This window comes from Schistocerca serialis, chromosome 2, assembly GCF_023864345.2.
Source record: "Schistocerca serialis cubense isolate TAMUIC-IGC-003099 chromosome 2, iqSchSeri2.2, whole genome shotgun sequence".
In the NCBI taxonomy this organism is placed as follows: domain Eukaryota; kingdom Metazoa; phylum Arthropoda; class Insecta; order Orthoptera; family Acrididae; genus Schistocerca; species Schistocerca serialis.
Window position 1 is genome coordinate 1,096,383,171 of NC_064639.1, and position 17,340 is coordinate 1,096,400,510.

The following is a 17,340-nucleotide window of genomic DNA, read 5'->3' on the forward strand; positions in this document are numbered from 1 at the left end:
TGTTAACACACTTTCGCCTTTCAAGGCAAATTGATAGTTCCTGTGGACTTATCGTGCAGCGAAAAGTTTATCTGTTTTTGTTGACATGATATAGATACATTTTATAGTAATGATAATTTCTCGCCGGCCGCTGGTGGCCGAGCGGTTCTAGGCGCTTCAGTCCAGAACCGCGCGACCGCTACGGTCGCTGGTTCGAATCCTGCCTCGGGCATTGATGTGTGTGATGTCCTTAGGTTGGTTAGGTTTAAGTAGTTCTTAGTCTAGGGAACTAATGACCTGAGATGTTAAGTCCCATAGTGCTCAGAGCCATTTGAATCAAGCCATTTGATAATTTCTCTTCCATATTGTGTGTGTGTGTGTGTGTGTGTGTGTGTGTGTGTGTGTATGTGTGCCCATTTGAAACGTTGAACCTTATGGTGGTATTTGTGCACGTTTATAGACGGGAAGTGGTCTTGGTGCATGATATTTTGATCTCTTAGGAATCCTGCGCTTCCTTGTTCTTGGCCTTGGTGAAGCTCTACTTTCTTTGCTACACCTCAAGTCGTCGTTCGCCTATTCTGTTCCGGGACTGTGAGTTCGTGATCTCCGCCCAAGCCTGATAGCCTCTCGCGGAACTTGTGCAACATCCTAGTAACCTTTGCAGGCCGATGGCGGTGCGCGATAGGTTAAAAAGGAGCCCGTTACTGGAAGTCACGACGTGACTCAATTCGCGGCACCTCAGAGCGAGGTCGCTGTTCTGTTCTGGGCGGCAACACAGCTTCCAACACGGCCTCCTTCTGGGCTCGCAAGGGTGTGGACCCAGTCGCAGAAGGAGAGCGAAGTATTGCAATAATGTGACCTGTTTGGCAAGAGATGTTGTCATATCGGTTCACAATGCATATTTAAGAAAGTAACAGGCAGTGTGGGCAGGCTCTTAATCCTACTGTGCACGAGCTAAGCGCCGGGTTACGCGCTGCTCGGTTATGGGAAAGGAAAATAAGAAATTAAAAATGCAAAGCAGATGGTGTAGAAATTAATTTATTCAGTACATACGTCTAAAATACAAGTACATCACGAAAATAATGGAACAATCAGGTAACAACAAACAAATGAGTAGATTACATATTTTCATACATTTTCTTTTGTCCAAAAGTGAGCGATTTATTCTTTTTGCGTATCGTCTGCTCGCACAACTGTGTGATGATAAGCGCAGCAGAATGTAACATTCGGCAAGCGAGATGGCGCTGACCAGTCATCACGATCGCTGTTACGCAATCCACCGTCCCCTGCTCCGACGTGGATTGCGGCCTACCAGAGAGAATGGAGCCAATCACGACCTTTCCGAACGTAAGGAGTGGGCGGGACCACTGTTCATTTTCTCTGTGTCCTTCCCTCGAAAACAAAAACAAAAATACAGGAGGGTATTACTGCTAGTAGTGGACCACGCGTTTATTAGAGTGAACTTCAACTGAGTGAGATGTGAGTTCGCTTCCGCCGAGTACAAGCAGCGAAGGCAGTACACGATGAAGAATGGCGGCGAGAGTCTGCGATTCGCCGGTGGCGCGCCGGACGTGGCGGGGGCAGGAGATGCACGGCGGCGCCAGCGGCCGAGGAACGATGGGCGGCGTCGACGTCGGCGTCGGTGGGGCCGGGCGCGGCCTAGAAGAAGCCGTCGCCGGTGGGGTCGTTGACCCACGGGTAGTTGTTGGGGCAGCGCACGCACGTCTGCAGGTTGATGGTCTCGCCGGGCAGCTCCTTGCTGGTCAGCTTGCACGAGTGCGGCACCCAGCAGGCGGGGCGGCCCTCGACCACGCACTTCTCCCTCCACGGCTCGAAGTTCTTCACCTCTTGGATGGTCCTCGGGTTCTGGATCCACTGGATCACCTGCGTCATCGTCACGAAGTAGACGTCCTTGTGCGACTCCAGGATCTCGTCGATCCAGTAGAGGAACGCGTCCAGGAACTCGGGGTTGTTCTTCAGCCACGCTGCGTGGAAGTACAGGCCGAGGGGCGCCCTGTTCTTGTTGTAGTGGCGGTTGAAGTTGTGGTTCAGGAAGTTGTAGAACTGGTCACCTGCAAGGACGCAAAACGAACATGTATAATACTCAGTTGTCCATCACCACTTTAGTTTCTTAGAGTTGCACGTGTGCATAAAATGGGAGCGGGGAAGCCAAAAATAGCGCTACACTTGAAACTTCCTGGCAGATTAAAACTGTGTGCCGGACCGAGACTCGAACTCGGGACCTTTGCCTTTCGCGGGCAAGTGCTCTACCATCTGAGCTACCCAAGCACGACTCATGCCCCGTTCTCACAGCTTTACGTCTGCCAGTACCTCGTCTCCTAACTTCCAAACTTTACAGAAGCTCTCCTGCAAACCTAGCAGAACTGGCACTCCTGAAAGAAAGGATATTGCGGAGACATGGCTTAGCCACAGCCTGGGGGGGGAGGGGGGGGGGGTGTTTCCAGAATGAGATTTTCACTCTGCAGCGGAGTGTGCGCTGATATGAAACTTTCTGGCAGATTAAAACTGTGTGCCGGACCGAGACTCAAACTCAGGACCTTTGCCTTTCGCGGGCAAGTGCTCTATCATCTGAGCTACCCAAGCACGACTCACGCCCCGTCCTCACAGCTTTACCTCTTCCAGTACCTCGTCTCCTGTAAAGTTTGGAAGGTAGGAGACGAGGTACTGGGCGAAGTAAAGCTGTGAGGGCGGGCCGTGAGTCGTGCTTGGGTAACTCAGATGGTGCAGCACTTGCACGCGAAAGGCAAAGGTTCCGAGTTCGAGTCTCGGTCTGACACACAGTTTTAATCTGCCAGGAAGTTTCATATCAGCGCACACTCCACTGCAGAGTGAAAATCTCATTCTGGAGCGGTACACTTGTCGTACATCAAATATCCCTTTTGATGTTACTCTCAAATTTCGGATCTGAATTACCGTAGTGTTTGGCGGTTTAGGTGGAATTTATGAAGAAATCACAAGTTTACCGTTATAACATCGTTGTGTGTTATGTAGAAATGGAACTAAGAAAGAGTAAGACAAGGAAACCTAAATGTGAGCGACTTATTACACTATGGTCTGCAAGCGACGGAAGAATTATCATCCGTGAAAGATCTAACTGTCAGTCCATAAAACAGTGGAGAAAATATTTGTCACTGATCTCGGATCTATGACAGAGATTCTAGTATTCAGAAACTATATGGCAGCCTGAAATGACTAGACTAGGTGTCGAAAACCGTAGCTTACATGAAAGGTTGTTTGTTGCGTGTTGATTCATGCAGACAAAACGTCTCGGCACCAGTTGGCATTGAGTAATTTTGGTGCACATAGCGTGAAATCGACACAGGTGCGACCTTATGTCACCTTGGGTTTAGTCCCCAGTTGTATAAATACTCTCTCCACGCAGTATATGCGGGTTTTTAAATTGTAATAGCCTGATATTTGGCACTCGTCGTATTACTGATAGTGGAAATGCGTTCTTTGATCTGTTAAAGTACAAACTGCTGTTGTGAATGACATACCTGGAGTCTGGGAATTATCTGAATTGGTCAAAAGAGAAAGAGAGAAAGAGAGAGAGAGAGAGAGAGGCAGAGAGTTGGTCTTGACTTGTGAGAAAAACCCTGGCACTCTTTGTTTGATTTACGGAAACCATAGCAAACAGAAAAGAGAACAACTCAACTGACACCCCACACGGAGGAGTAGCAGAAGCTGAGTTTAATTTCCCGTCGCCGTAGAAATCATTTGGGTTGGAAGTAATTTTTGATGGTATTGTGGAAAAGCTACCATGCTTAATATTTTAATAAAAAGTTGTCCAGGTGGCAATAACGTACTGTCATTTTTTTTTTTTTAATTTTGAGCAGTTCTTGATAAGGCACTAGTCGGTAGTGCACAGCCACTCGCCCCGGGGACTGGCTGCCTGTGTTGTCTTCGTCATTTCATCACCATCATTCGTGACAGTGGCTAGATTGGACTGTGTAAAAAAATGGACTGTGTAACAACTGGAACTTTGTACAGGCGCTGATGACCACGGAGTTGAGCGCCCCACAAACCAAACATCATCATCATCAACAGCGGCTCACGTCATTAGGAGGCTTCGGTCTGAGAATGGTCTTATAGACCGAAACCAGTTACCAGAATGTAAAATAATTTTTATTTTTATTTTCGTTAATTGCGATGGAGAATGAGATCAGAAGCACAAGGAGAAGGAAAATCTTTCACCTGAAATGATATAGAACATAACTCATTTACAAAAATTGAACTACATCCGATACCAGTATCAGCATGCTTTTCAGAGCAATGATGAGTCTCCTGAATGTTTTTTGTGTTACGGAAATATGTTGAACTGAATAATAAAGTGCAAGGAGAACCTCTCGATTAAGAAGATCACACGAATCAAACTGGTTGCTGGCAATTTCAGTGTGTGAATATGGTGATAAGCACAAAATGAGCAAAGGAGGCGACAAGAGCCAGGATACGACTGCGCACCTGTGAGGATGTTGGAGCAGGAGTCGACCATAGCGCAGCCGGGCAGGTACTCGTCGAACTGGGGGTCCTCGCGGCGGTCCAGCTCGTTCATGACCATCTCCCAGACGGCGTGGCTGCGCGTCGGGCAGTGCTGCAGGTTGCCGTGGCAGCGGTGCGGCATGCGGAAGTACATGGTGTACGGCCACAGTGGCGGGTTGGAGAGCGGCGCCGTGATGGTCGAGTCGTACAGGAAGGCCTGCTCCTCCATCATGGTGAACTGGTTGTTGCCGCCGACGCGCAGGTAGGGCGCGCGCACGCCCACCACGCTGTTGTCTGTGAGGTTGGCGAACTTCTCGATGATGATGCGGGTGCCCGCCATCTCCTTGGCCCAGTCGTCCACGGTCGCGTTGCTCCAGAACTGCTCGTCGTCGTTGTGCCTGTAGGCCACAGAGATAGGCGGTCATTCGTGAGGCCCAAAACACTCGTGGTGAACAAGCCGCTCTTGCTGCGAACTGAACTATAAGAGACTAAGATCTGATGAAGACAACATGACCACGTATCACCCACTCATTCCAGAAAACTTGTACAATACTGGCCACTAAAACTGCTACACCACAAAGATGACGTGCTACAGACGCCACATTTAACCGACAGGAAGAAGATGCGGTGATCTGCAAATGATTAGCTTTTCAGACCACTCACAACAAGGTTGGCGCCGTTGGCGACACCTACAACGTGCTGATAACGAGGAAAGTTTCCAACAGATTTCTCAAAGACAAACAGCAGTTGACCGGCGTTGGCTGGTCATTTTTTCGGATGAATCCAGGTTCTGTTTACAGCATCATGATGGTCGCATCCGTGTTTGGCGACATCGCGGTGAACGCACATTCGAAGCGTGTATTCGTCATCGTCATACTGACGTATCACTCGGCGTGATGGTACGGGGTGCCATTGGTTACACGTCTCGGTCACCTCTTGTTCGCATTGGCGGCACTTTGTACAGTGGACGTTACATTTCAGATGTGTTAGGATCCGTGGCTCTACCCTTCACTCGATCCCTGCGAAACCCTACATTTCAGCAGGATAATGCACGACCGCATGTTGCAGGTCCTGTACGGGCCTTTCTGGATACAGAAAATGTTTGACTGCTGCCCTGGTCAGCACATTCACCAGATCCCTCACCAACTGAAAACGTCCGGTCAATGGTGGCCGAGCAACTGGCTCGTCACAACACGCCAGTCACTACTCTTGATGAACTGTGGTATCGTGTTGAAGCTGCATGGGCATCCAAGCTCTGTTTGACTCAATGCCCAGGCGTACCAAGGCCGTTATTACCGCCAGAGGCGGTTATTCTGGGTACTGATTTCTCAGGATCTATGCACCCAAATTACGCGAAAATGTAATCACATGTCAGTTTTAGTATAATATGTTTGTCCTATGAATACCCATTTATCATCTGCATTTCTTCTTGGTGTAGCGATGTAATGGCCAGTAGTGTAAAAACTAAGGTATCGTATAACATGGCAAAGACGCGGAGAGAGAATTTTTGAGCTGACTGTTGCTAGATTACAGCTAGCGAACGTTTTCAGTGTTCTTATATTTCCGCTTTCTTCCCTGCTCTGAATCTGAAACATAAGAAAAGCTCAAAGGGAATTTCTATACTCGGCTGGAGAACAAAGCCCAGAGAATGCGAGATGAGCCGCGGTGGTCCATGGCGTTTCTCGCCGTTTTCCGCTGTTGGTGTCTTGGACTGCAATGAATCCTGCTCTCCCTTTATGTCGTGAGTGTGAATAACCACTCTCTCCAGAGCCTCAGCATCCAACATATATTCCTTAATCTAACCCGTGCTGCAGAAGACGTTTCTACCATCAAATATCTTTTCTTACATCCCGATTTCGAATTACAGTCAATCTTAAATTACTGTTGTTGTTGTGGTCTTCGGTCCAGAGACTGGTTTGATGCAGCTCTCCATGCTGCTCTATCCTGTGCAAGCTTCTTCATCTTCTTAAATTACTAAAAAGTCCAAATTCTCCGGGACGACGGGATGGTCCGGGCAATAACAGTTTCTATCGACTTAATTACGACACCTGATTGTAGAGAGTCGTGACTCAGTATTGGAGTAGACTTCATAACTGATTGTAGCTACTCGCTGCCGAATCTGCCGAAACTATTGCTTCTAACGATTCATCCCAAACAAAAATAACGATATTTCCTCAGTAAAAAAATATATTCCGCTTTTTCTTACCATTGGTCACAACGCCTGCGAAACATAGGTAAAACCTGAACTCTTTTCTTTCGACTATTCCAAAAAAAAGCTTTCTAATGCCTGTGTAGTGGAGAAATCGAATGAGAACGGTTTTTGGAGTAGATTTTATGAATAACATACCTGCATAATGGTTTGTTTTGACATAACACACTTGGAACTCTTGTGCGTTGGCGTCTAGAGATCATAACACAAAATTTTGGAACCTCGGTGTTTACAAGTTCTTTAAGGACACCACAACAGCCCTAATTTTAACTAAAAAGCTAAAATTTAGCTTTCTGTTGCAACCAATATGTTCAGTTACGTCATTACATATTCTCTGCTATCAACTGAAGGTTCTCTTCGGTCTGCCATACGATGTAGTTATTTGGGACATGATTTCTCACTCGAACGAGGCCATAACGTATTATGGATCTATTAGGCAGTGGGACCTCTACGTAATCTCAGAACTGTGTCGCATGGTGGTTTGTACTTGTTTTCCTTTACGTACAACGATAATTGCACTAGTTATCTCGAACGGCAAGGAGATAATGGGTTGCCACTGAATGCCCTTAGTGAGTTGCAAAGCGACCGCTAATGCATGGATCTCTGTTGAAATCCTTTAACAACCTCAGATTTCACCCGTAGCGTGTTTTCCCAGGTGACGTTGACATTTTGTTGCTGGAAAATTTCAGTGTAATTTAAAGCGAGAATTGTGAACGTCGGGTTCCTGCTGCACGACTTTGCTTCGGAGACATAAATATAAATCTCGCAGTTTTCAGGGGCATGACTAACCAGTTGGGTAGCTTTCACTCGAGCCGACTCGAAATTTTGATTAAAGGGTATCCCAACTCCACCTCTTTATATGCGCACTGAAACAATTGAGGGGAGGCTGATAATGGTTAACTGTGCGAGATCAGCTTGACGATGCCGCTGGAAGTAGTACACTGAATAGAGATAGAAGCTTTTCGAAGTTTTGATGAACAAGCGACTCAGAGCTTTTACTCGTCTCCCATAGTAGTATAGGTTGCAAATATTACGTCTTGTGAGACATTTTCTTTCGATTCATTGATTTCAAGACAGCGATGAATATCGGCTGGCACACAAAGCAACCTGAGAAATACTAAACAAGACAGTTCATCGAAATCTTGTGTTAGATGGTACCGCACAACCTCCTGCCTTAAAACCACACACCCAATCTGCCGGTGAGCAACTTTGCCAAAACCAGATCCATACCTCTCGTGCAATGTTTCTCTGTTCTCTGCTGAAGACTGCTCTTATCTCAAGGCGCAGCTGCTGAACGCGTAGGAGGGACTGGCGATGGAGAAAGGTGAATCAACAGCAGATACTCACGTGATAGAGTGTACGGCGATTTCGTGACCCTTGCGGTGCATCTCCTGCACGGCCGAGTAGTTGGTGTACTTGTGCGACACGAAGAACGTAGCCTTCATGTCGCAGCCGTTGGGGTTCTTGCGCTTGCCGTTGAAGATCTCCTTGTAGAGCTCGATGTTGTTGTTGTTGATGGCGTCGTCGAAGGTGACGGTGATCATCTGGGGCACCTCGGAGGCGGGCAGGTCTCCCGGGATGGCGGTGCCGTCCTCGGAGCAGAAGCAGTCCGGCAGCACGCACACCGTGGGGTCGCAGGGCGGCGCGCGGTTCGGGTCGTTGTCGTTGTCTGCAAAAGGCAACAGCCGCGTCACAAACACACAGTCCCGAAACATTTAACAGCACGTCCCCTCCTCGCTCTTCTACATCGGTGTCTTTTACCTCGAACTCAGTTACGTTCGACTTGCCTTACCAGCGACTCACCTGGCGACGGCAAAGGCGGTTTATAGGGTCCTGCAACGTGGACGACCCGATAACGTCGTGGAGAGGAAGCACCCGAACGTCAACTGGCGTGTAGTGTGGAGGACAATTCACCACGTAACATTGGACACTGACGTCACGGCGATGTGGTATATCACTGTCAACGGTAAGCAGGTGACCAGATCGAGGCTACGTGCGATCCACATGGTAGACTCACCCACGTGCACGAGCTGTGGCGTTCAAGACAACGATGAACACCGTCTTAGCTGTGGCGAGTCTACGGCAGTGTGGCACTTAGTGAGGCAAATGTCAGCATACTTCCTTCGGGTAACGCCGAATCGTATCGACCCCAAGACTATCCTATTCCCGGATGAGACGTATTACCCACGCACTAAAACTAATGCAATGACGTGGCTTCGTGGACATGCAGTGCATTATTTGTTTCAAGACGGCACTAAGGACACTTTAGACTTTTGGAACTATTTGCAGGAACGACATTGCAAGATCCTCCGTAACCCAAAGTATCGACAATATTTTTCCAATTTTTTGTGGAGTGTGTTCCACGACCCTCCACGTAGCTGGAACATCACGGGTAAGAGAAGCTAAGATTACAAGACGATGATAGAACACTACACGATACAACGTGGGATCTACTTTCATCATTACGAGAAGTCATACCTGGATGATACAGCAGATGGAGAGTTTCGTTGTGAATCCTCACACTCTGTAGCAGTATTTGCCCCATTTCCTCTTTTTGTCCCCGGTGCGAAAAGGTCTTCGCAGTTTTTGTTTTCCCATCTAGTGCAAGATGTAGCACTTGTTAATGGTGGTATGGATTCCACCCTTCAGTTTTGTTTCATGGTTTTCTTCGCCCCGCACTTTGCTCTCTTTCTTTATGCCTTTTTCTACAACTATTAGCATGGTTTTAGTTATGTGCGTCCCCAACTCGACCCAACGAGTGCACTTACTAGTTTTCAGTTCCTTACTGTTAAAACAAAAATAAAAAAAAACAGCGACGCATGCTGCTGCACTGCTTTGTTATCGAGCTGACACGAGGAGTTATGTGTACAAATTAACTAAAAAATTGGTAACCTGGAAAGGACTGGCAGTGCCGCGCAATACGCAAGTTTTGTCAATGTGCTTAGGCTCTAAAGACACAACATGGTATTACCAATCAGAACGTTTTTCACAATCCGCGCATTGTTGTCTGGTCGCCACAAGGCGTGTACTGCACAGCGGTTGCAGAAATCACCATTCTTGGCCAGAGCAGTTCTCAGGCTTTACTTCAGCTACTATGCACAACGGAAAACTGTGAAAGGTGCAGTTTGGCACAGAGTTCGAGATCGCTGGTTGGGTTCGATGAAGCATCACGTGTAATAACAACAGAGAGGCGAGATAGTAATGTGCTACCAGACGAATGACTGACAGGCAGCACCTCCCGGAGGCAGTGAGCACCGAGGATTAGCTAGAGCAGACTTTGCGAGACACATGATCTGTAGTCGAGCCATTGAAACTACTGAGTACGAAGCATTAACATGAACTGACACATAATGATGCTCGATCGGTGGAGATACATGATATGCTACTTGGAAAAGTGTTGCAGTATTCACATTACTAGCCTTTATTTGCAACCTGTGTATGATTAGGAGCATATGGTTGAGTCTTGACAGAATTTGACATAATTCGAAACAAGGACCCAGGAGTAGACGACATTAATGGTTCAAATGGCTCTGACCACTATGGGACTTAACTTCTGACGTCATCAGTCCCCTAGAACTTAGAACTACTTAAACCTAACCAACCTAAGGACATCACACACATCCATGCCCGAGGCAGGATTCGAACCTGCGACCGTAGCGGTCGCGCAGTTCCAGACTAGCGCCTAGAACCGCTCGGCCGCTCCAGCCGGCTAGACGACATTACCTCAGAATTATTTATATTCTTGGGAGAGTGGGCAATGACAAAACTATTTCACTTGCTGTGGAAGATGTATGAGACACATAAAAGACCCAGAGTGGTTTTTCTATGTAGTAATTCAAGTTCCAAAGAAGGCAGGTGTGACAGATGTGAATATTACTGAACCATAAATTTAATGCCATAGTTACAAAATACTGACTCGAATCAGTTACTGAAGAATGGAAAACCCAGTAGAAGCCGACTTCGGGGAAGGTCAGTTCTAGGCGCTACAGTTCTAGGGGACTGATGACCTCAGATGTTAAGTCCCATAGTGCTCAGAGCTATTTGAGCCATTTTAGGTATTAGTGGCGATTCCAGCTAAGTTTAGTGCTTTTACAAAAAGCAGAGAGGTCGTTCCACAACATGCCCAATGGAGATTTTCAGGAGAAACTGCCTACATGTCCACAATGAAGCATTGCTTATTGTGGGTACTTTACATGGGACTTAAATCGCAACTCATCTGACAATTTTTGCCACGGATATTAAAAATATCCGTTTATGGAGTGCGGTACAGGAGAGAATTCCTGTGCTAATGTTGGTATTCAGTTAGCAGCTACTGATGACGTCACAGGAACACGACCTTCCGTAAGTCGATTGAAAAGTGATCTTCTGGATCCGCTACATCAGAAGCACGTATTAAGTAGTACCAATAAAGATAGAGTCAAAAAGAAGAAAGATAGAAAGTGAAACTAGATGTTGAACTCTAAATATGCGCGACAGTGTGAAGGACGAGCTTCGTGGTGAACTGGCAGACGGCCTGTTTTCACGGGGATACGCGAACGTTTTTCCGCGCCGCGCCGTGACGTGTCGTTTTTGTTGGCGCGGTTTGGTGGCCCTGCAGGCGCGCCGCGCCACCGCGAGGCGTGGCCCTCAGCGGCGCAGCTTTCGCCGTCGCCTGGAATGCGACGCACGCCCATGGCTCGCGGACACGTGGAACCACCTCCCGCACCGAGCTTTCGTTCTCACTGTCGCAGCCGCTCGGCGAACAACTATGCATCAACCTCATAAATGTCACCGCGCGCGCGCGCCCGCACACACACACACACACACACACACACACACACACACACACAAAGATATTTACTCCTCCAGAAATGAACTGAAAATGGTTACAGTCTCCTAGACCAAGGTTTTCGGATTTCTCGTGATTGTAAGACAAGTACCGGAACCGCTAATCTCTCTCTCTCGTTTATTCCCAACTTCTTGCGTCCCACTATCATCTACATACATACTCCGCAATCCACCATACAGTGCGTGGCGGAGGGTACCTCGTACCACAACTAGTATCTTCTCTCCCTGTTCCACTCCCATACAGAAGGAGGGAAATATGACTGCCTATATGCCTCTGTAAGAGCCCTAATCTCTCTTATCATTGTGGTTTTTCCGCGAAATATAAGTTGGCGGCAGTAAAATTCTACTGCAGTCAGCATCAAATGCTGGTTCTCTAAATTTCCTCAGTAGCGATTCACGAAAAGAACGCTTCCTTTCCTCTTGAGACTCCCACCCTAGTTCCTGAAGCATTTCCGTAACACACGCGTGATGATCAAACCTACCAGTGACAAGTCTAGTAGCCCGCCTCTGAATTGCTTCTAAGTCCTCCCTCAATCCCACCTGATAGGGATCCCAAACGCTCGAGCAGTACTCAAGAATAGGTCGTATTAGTGTTTTATAAGCGGTCTCCTTTACAGATGAACCACATCTTCCCAAAATTCTACCAATGAACCGAAGACGACTATCCGCCTTCCCCACAACTGCCACTACATGCTTGTCCCACTTCATATACCTCTGCAATGTTACGCCCAAATATTTAATCGACGTGACTGTGTCTAGCGCTACACTACTAATGGAGTAAACAAAAATTACGGGATTCTTTTTCCTATTCATCTGCATTAAATTACATGTATCTATATTTAGAGTTAGCTGCCATTCTTTACACCAATCACAAATCCTGCCCAAGTCATCTTGTATCCTCCTACAGCCACTCAACGACGACACCTTCCCGTACACCACAGCATCATCAGCAAACACCCGCACATTGCTATCCACCCTATCCAAAAGATCATTTATGTAGATAGAAAACAACAGCGGACCTGCCACACTTTCCTGGGTCACACCAGATGATACCCTCACCTCCGATGAACACTCGCCATCGAGGACAACGTACTGGGTTCTATTACTTAAGAAGTCGTCTGCTGAAAGAAAAAACGAGTCTGCTTAACGAGCGCCGTCTCTGACTGCCCCTGGGAGCAGCGAAGGGAAAAAAGGAACCTTCCATCATCGCTCTGAAGCGGCGGGGGCATAAATTACGTAAGTCGCGAGCACTTCTATCCAGTTTACTAAGTTACACATACACAGATACCCTGTACTTAATATTGAAGTGCTGCTGCTCACGGAGGTCCAGTGTGGGCTGTTTGTTATCGTACTGCAACGAAACTTTGTAGATGTGCTAATGTGTTAACGCCGAACCGATTTACACTGGAAAAAAATTGGTTCCAATTTTAGCCAGCAGGTGCAAATCTGCCGCTGTACACCAACTCGTCGACGTGTCCGTTGCTCATATTGAACAAACTGTGCAAGTGGCAGCTAATGATAAAACCAACACTATGCGTTTCTCACTTGTTTGACGTTCTCTACCCGTGCCTCATTCCTAAGAGATTACGTGTGGAAACACTTCTATACGGTTACTTTCGTTCACAGGCTCTCATAGCCTTTGTGGCCGAGTGCTCTGCCAACACAGCTAGCCCAGCACGATTGATGACCAGTCCTCTCAGGTTTACTTCCGCCAGTACCTCATCTACCTTCCAAAGCGCGTAGGGCAAACGTCCCGGGTTCGAGTTTCGCACCAGCACACAAATTTAATCTGCCACTAAGTTGCATATGAAAGATAAAGTACGAAAATTCATTGAGAAAACTGTAATTAGTTCCTGTTTACTGGCTCTCATCAAGGGTTTTGGTTAGTTCCCTTAGGTTACAGGGCAGTGCTTACGTTAGAAATCCCCTCACAATAATTCTCAATTGAGATATCCTGTGGTCTGCTACCAACTCGTCTGCTATTTCACTGATAAGAACTAAGGCCCTACAGCGGGCTAGCTCGATCAGCGCGCTCTGCATCCGAAACGATGCCAGACAGACAATTATCGAACTGTAGGTGAGGGAGCTGAGCACTGTAAACCTAGCTTTTTTTTTTTCAAAGGTACAACGTGGACTATGCCAGTGCAGATGATGGGGAGCAGGGCACAAAACGTTGCGAAATATCACCGAAGCCACTTAAATGCGCACTCACAAAGAATAACCCCAACTTGACCTCACAGTTTAAGGAGAAAAAAACACACTTGCAAGATATCAGACCTAGTAATGGATCCCGCGCCAAAATTTGGGCCATTATTCTCATAGCACGCGTATGACCTTTTGAAAGCACAGCTCTCAAACACTCGCGACCGCCGGATGTTTGTCACTCGCCCAATGCTCGAGAGTGAAGTACTGTACAATTGAGTGGGTAAGAGGTCTTTGAAACACTGTTTTGACATTGGCGACAAGCTTTGTTCATTTTGTCAATGTGCGTCGTTTCTAAACAGCAGCTGGCATCAACAATCTCTTTAGTTTGAACATTTTTATGTTACTATCCACGAGTACAGTGTAAATGAATGACGTGTTACTATCCACGAGTACAGTGTAAATGAATGACACGAATGAGTGTTTCATTTCAGATATAGCGTTGGGTTACTTAATTATTAATATCGCTGTTGTGTGTTACTTTCTTTGTATTTTGAAGGTATCACTGTTAACGTGAAGTAAGTTTGAAGGAGATGTGCTATTCTTCAACGTCATTGGCATGATCAAATTGTAAATCGAAAATCATTAATTTCATTTTATAATAATTCTTCAATTGCTTAGGTTTATTCGTTTTGATTTTGAGAAATACTGTTGAAATAGTACTAAACATATATATGAGTGAAGTTGACATAATTACATACTCATATTACTTATTATTTTTACATTGAGTAATGTGTGTTCTCGAAAAACATTTCAAAACAGATGTGTGAGTCTCCTTCTCCACTTTCCTTCGCCCTCAAGATGTCACGAATAGGAGGGCTCTGGTCTCAACTCGGCAGTAAAGTGCTCCGCTATCGCCACTTGGCGGTTGTGATGGAGTGGATCGAGTGATGAACAACCGGCTCGCGCAAAAGTTTATAAGGTGAACTTTCAGGAGGTCGTAACTGCGTACCATCAGAATCATGGCCAAAATTTTTGCTCGGGATCGATTACTGGAGCTGACATCTTGCAAGCGGGCATTTCTTCTTCTGATAATATGAGGTCCAGCTGGTGATGTTTTCTAGTCAGTAACATTTTTACTTCATAACAATCTTTTATACGTGACATAACCCATACACAACCCGATGCATCAGGGAATAGTTAGTTTGGTAACAGAGGAGACTATGTGTGTAGGGGGTACGGGGAGAGTGCGGTGAAAACTATGACAGGATAGGACGATCGATTATAGGTGGTATCAAGACTGAAATGGATGGAGGTTGCAGTAGTTGGGCAGATGAAGAGTCTTGTACAAAATATTGTAACGCAGAGAGATGCATTAAGATAATCTTCAGAATGAGGACAGCAATAACAGCAACCACCTTTCGAAAAATAAACAGTTAATTTTTTTCTGATAGCTTCTGCTCACTCGTGAAAATACAAGTATTCGGATACAACGTTTATCAATGTTCGCAATAAGATATGTGTTGCACGTGGAGTTCAGCGTCGCCATCAGCATTTATCTTTTACGGAACCAACTGCAGTAGTGGAATAATTATTAAATTTCCCGTTTATCTTACGCAGCATCATTGGAATCGGGGTAAACAGAAAGAGTGAGCTGCATTCCTCCTTGAATTTGTTCTATGCTGTAAGTCAGCCTCGTGGATGTTACTTACTATGATCGTATATGGCATAAGCTAACACGAGTAATGAGATGTGTTATTAGATAACAACGGATCAGTTACTGTTGGCAATACAGAAGATACCTCCAACACCACGATACCTTTGTAACTAGGGCATCCCTTCGTACTTCCTCATTGGCCATGCAAAGCCATTCGCGCAATTATGACGCAATTCCGAAGCCGGTGGGTATTAGGAGCGGCTGCAGTGGCTCGCCTGTGATGGCACAGGCTGCGGCAGTTTGGCAGCTGTTGCGTCACGGCGGGTATGGACGGCGGACCGGGGGCCGATACGATCCGGCCACGCCCCAACCTCGCGCCGGTCCATCTCGCGAGAAAGCGACCTGCTTCCCCTTGCCGGCCAGAATCTCTTCTCTCTGATCAGCGCCACTCAAAGAGAGCACCGGTCCTAGTTTGTGAGACACGTCACTGCGTCGTGACGCGAGTCCACCGCGAGACATCTCAGAGTATTGCGTGGCATGGAGGCACACATTTGATGCAGCAGTAGCAACTAATTTCGGCCACGTAACAGTGAGTAAAGAGCCTGACCAACAGGGACCGCAGACAAATTCGAAGGCAGCTGATGCGTCTGCTATTCCAGACCCATGTCAACCAGTTTCCAAGCGGACATTACGAGGGTGATCCGTCAACGGACATACATAGTCGCGTAACTCTGAGAAGGCCAGTGCTCACAGCGGCATTCCAACGTGAGGTCATCAGTAGGCCAGACGACCCAGAAACTGGACAGTAGCTGATTGGAGGCGCGTATTCAAGTCCAGTGAGTCGTGATTTTACATTATGCAAGGTGTCAGGTGCGCCAGTGGTCCGATGAGGCATTTAACCCACAGTGTGTGGAGAGTTTCACGGTATGTGGCTCTTATGACGAGCACTACAAAATCGCACCTCGACCATCAACCTTTTATTGGTTCCAAAAAAATGGATTACAGGTCTGATATAGTGAGATAGCTGTGGCCATAACTACTATGCCTGTGCGAAACCGTTATTAGATACAGCTTCAAATAGTTCAAATGGCTCTGAGCACTATGGGACTTAACTGCTGAGGTCATCAGTCCCCTAGAACTTACAACTACCTAAACCTAACTAACCTAATGACATCACACACATCCGATCCCGAGGGAGGACTCGAACCTGCGACCGTAGCCTTCGTGCGGTGCCAGATTGTAGAGCCTAGAACCGCTCGGCCATTCCGTCCGGCAGATACAGCTTCACTTGATGCTTTAGCCACATATATAATGATATGGCCACTGCAAATTGTGTTACTATCGTGAAGTCTGATACCCAAGGGGGCGAAATTAGTTAATCGCTAAATAATGAAATTTGGTGATTGTTCAAAATAAAACAGCTTACTTAGGAGAAGCGCTTCCCTGCAGAAATTCACAGCAGCTATGGTCTGTGTGTGTGTGTTTGAGGTTTACGGGCGCTAAACAGCGTGGTCATCAGCTCCCAAGCTATGGTCTCATACATAAAAGCCGCCCGCGGTGGTCTAGCGGTTCTAGGCGCTCAGTCCGGAGCCGCGCGGCTGCTACGATCGCAGGTTCGAATCCTATCTCGGGCATGGATGTGTGTGATGTCCTTAGGTTAGTTATGTTTAAGTAGTTCTAAGTTCTAGGGGACTGATGACCACAGATGTTAAGTCCCATAGTGCAGAGAGCCATTTGAACCATACATAAAACGAAGTCTAGGACTGGAACATAGAATGAAATGTAGTAGTCAACATCATCGCAGTTTGGTAGCTGCACGGAATCTAATGAATGGCTACAGCTCGATTCACATACTTGAAAATACTGTTTTCCTTCAGAACTGAAGTTATTACTGTAACAGCGCGAGCCAAACGCTGGGGCTCATTGCCGAAAACATTTGTTGTAACACTTTGGTACAGCATTACGCCGCAGCACTCGCCTCGGAGGAGCAGACCGCTTTCTGATCGGTGATCGGCAAGTTATCTCA

The 17,340-nt window shown here is 46.8% G+C and overlaps 1 protein-coding gene across 1 annotated transcript in view; it reads right to left on the reverse strand.

Annotated features, from left to right (window-relative positions):
• Positions 1-1,001: 1,001 nt before the first annotated feature.
• The window catches only part of LOC126458557 (chitin deacetylase 1), a 68,361-nt gene continuing 52,022 nt past the window's right edge, over positions 1,002-17,340 (reverse strand). Inside the window, exons 5-7 of the mRNA XM_050095680.1 lie at positions 8,036-8,357; positions 4,462-4,877; positions 1,002-2,051 (exon numbers count right to left, since the gene is read on the reverse strand). Of these exons, the coding sequence (XP_049951637.1) occupies positions 1,639-2,051; positions 4,462-4,877; positions 8,036-8,357 (1,151 nt within the window). The 3' untranslated portion in view covers positions 1,002-1,638. The remainder of the gene's footprint in view (positions 2,052-4,461; positions 4,878-8,035; positions 8,358-17,340) is intronic.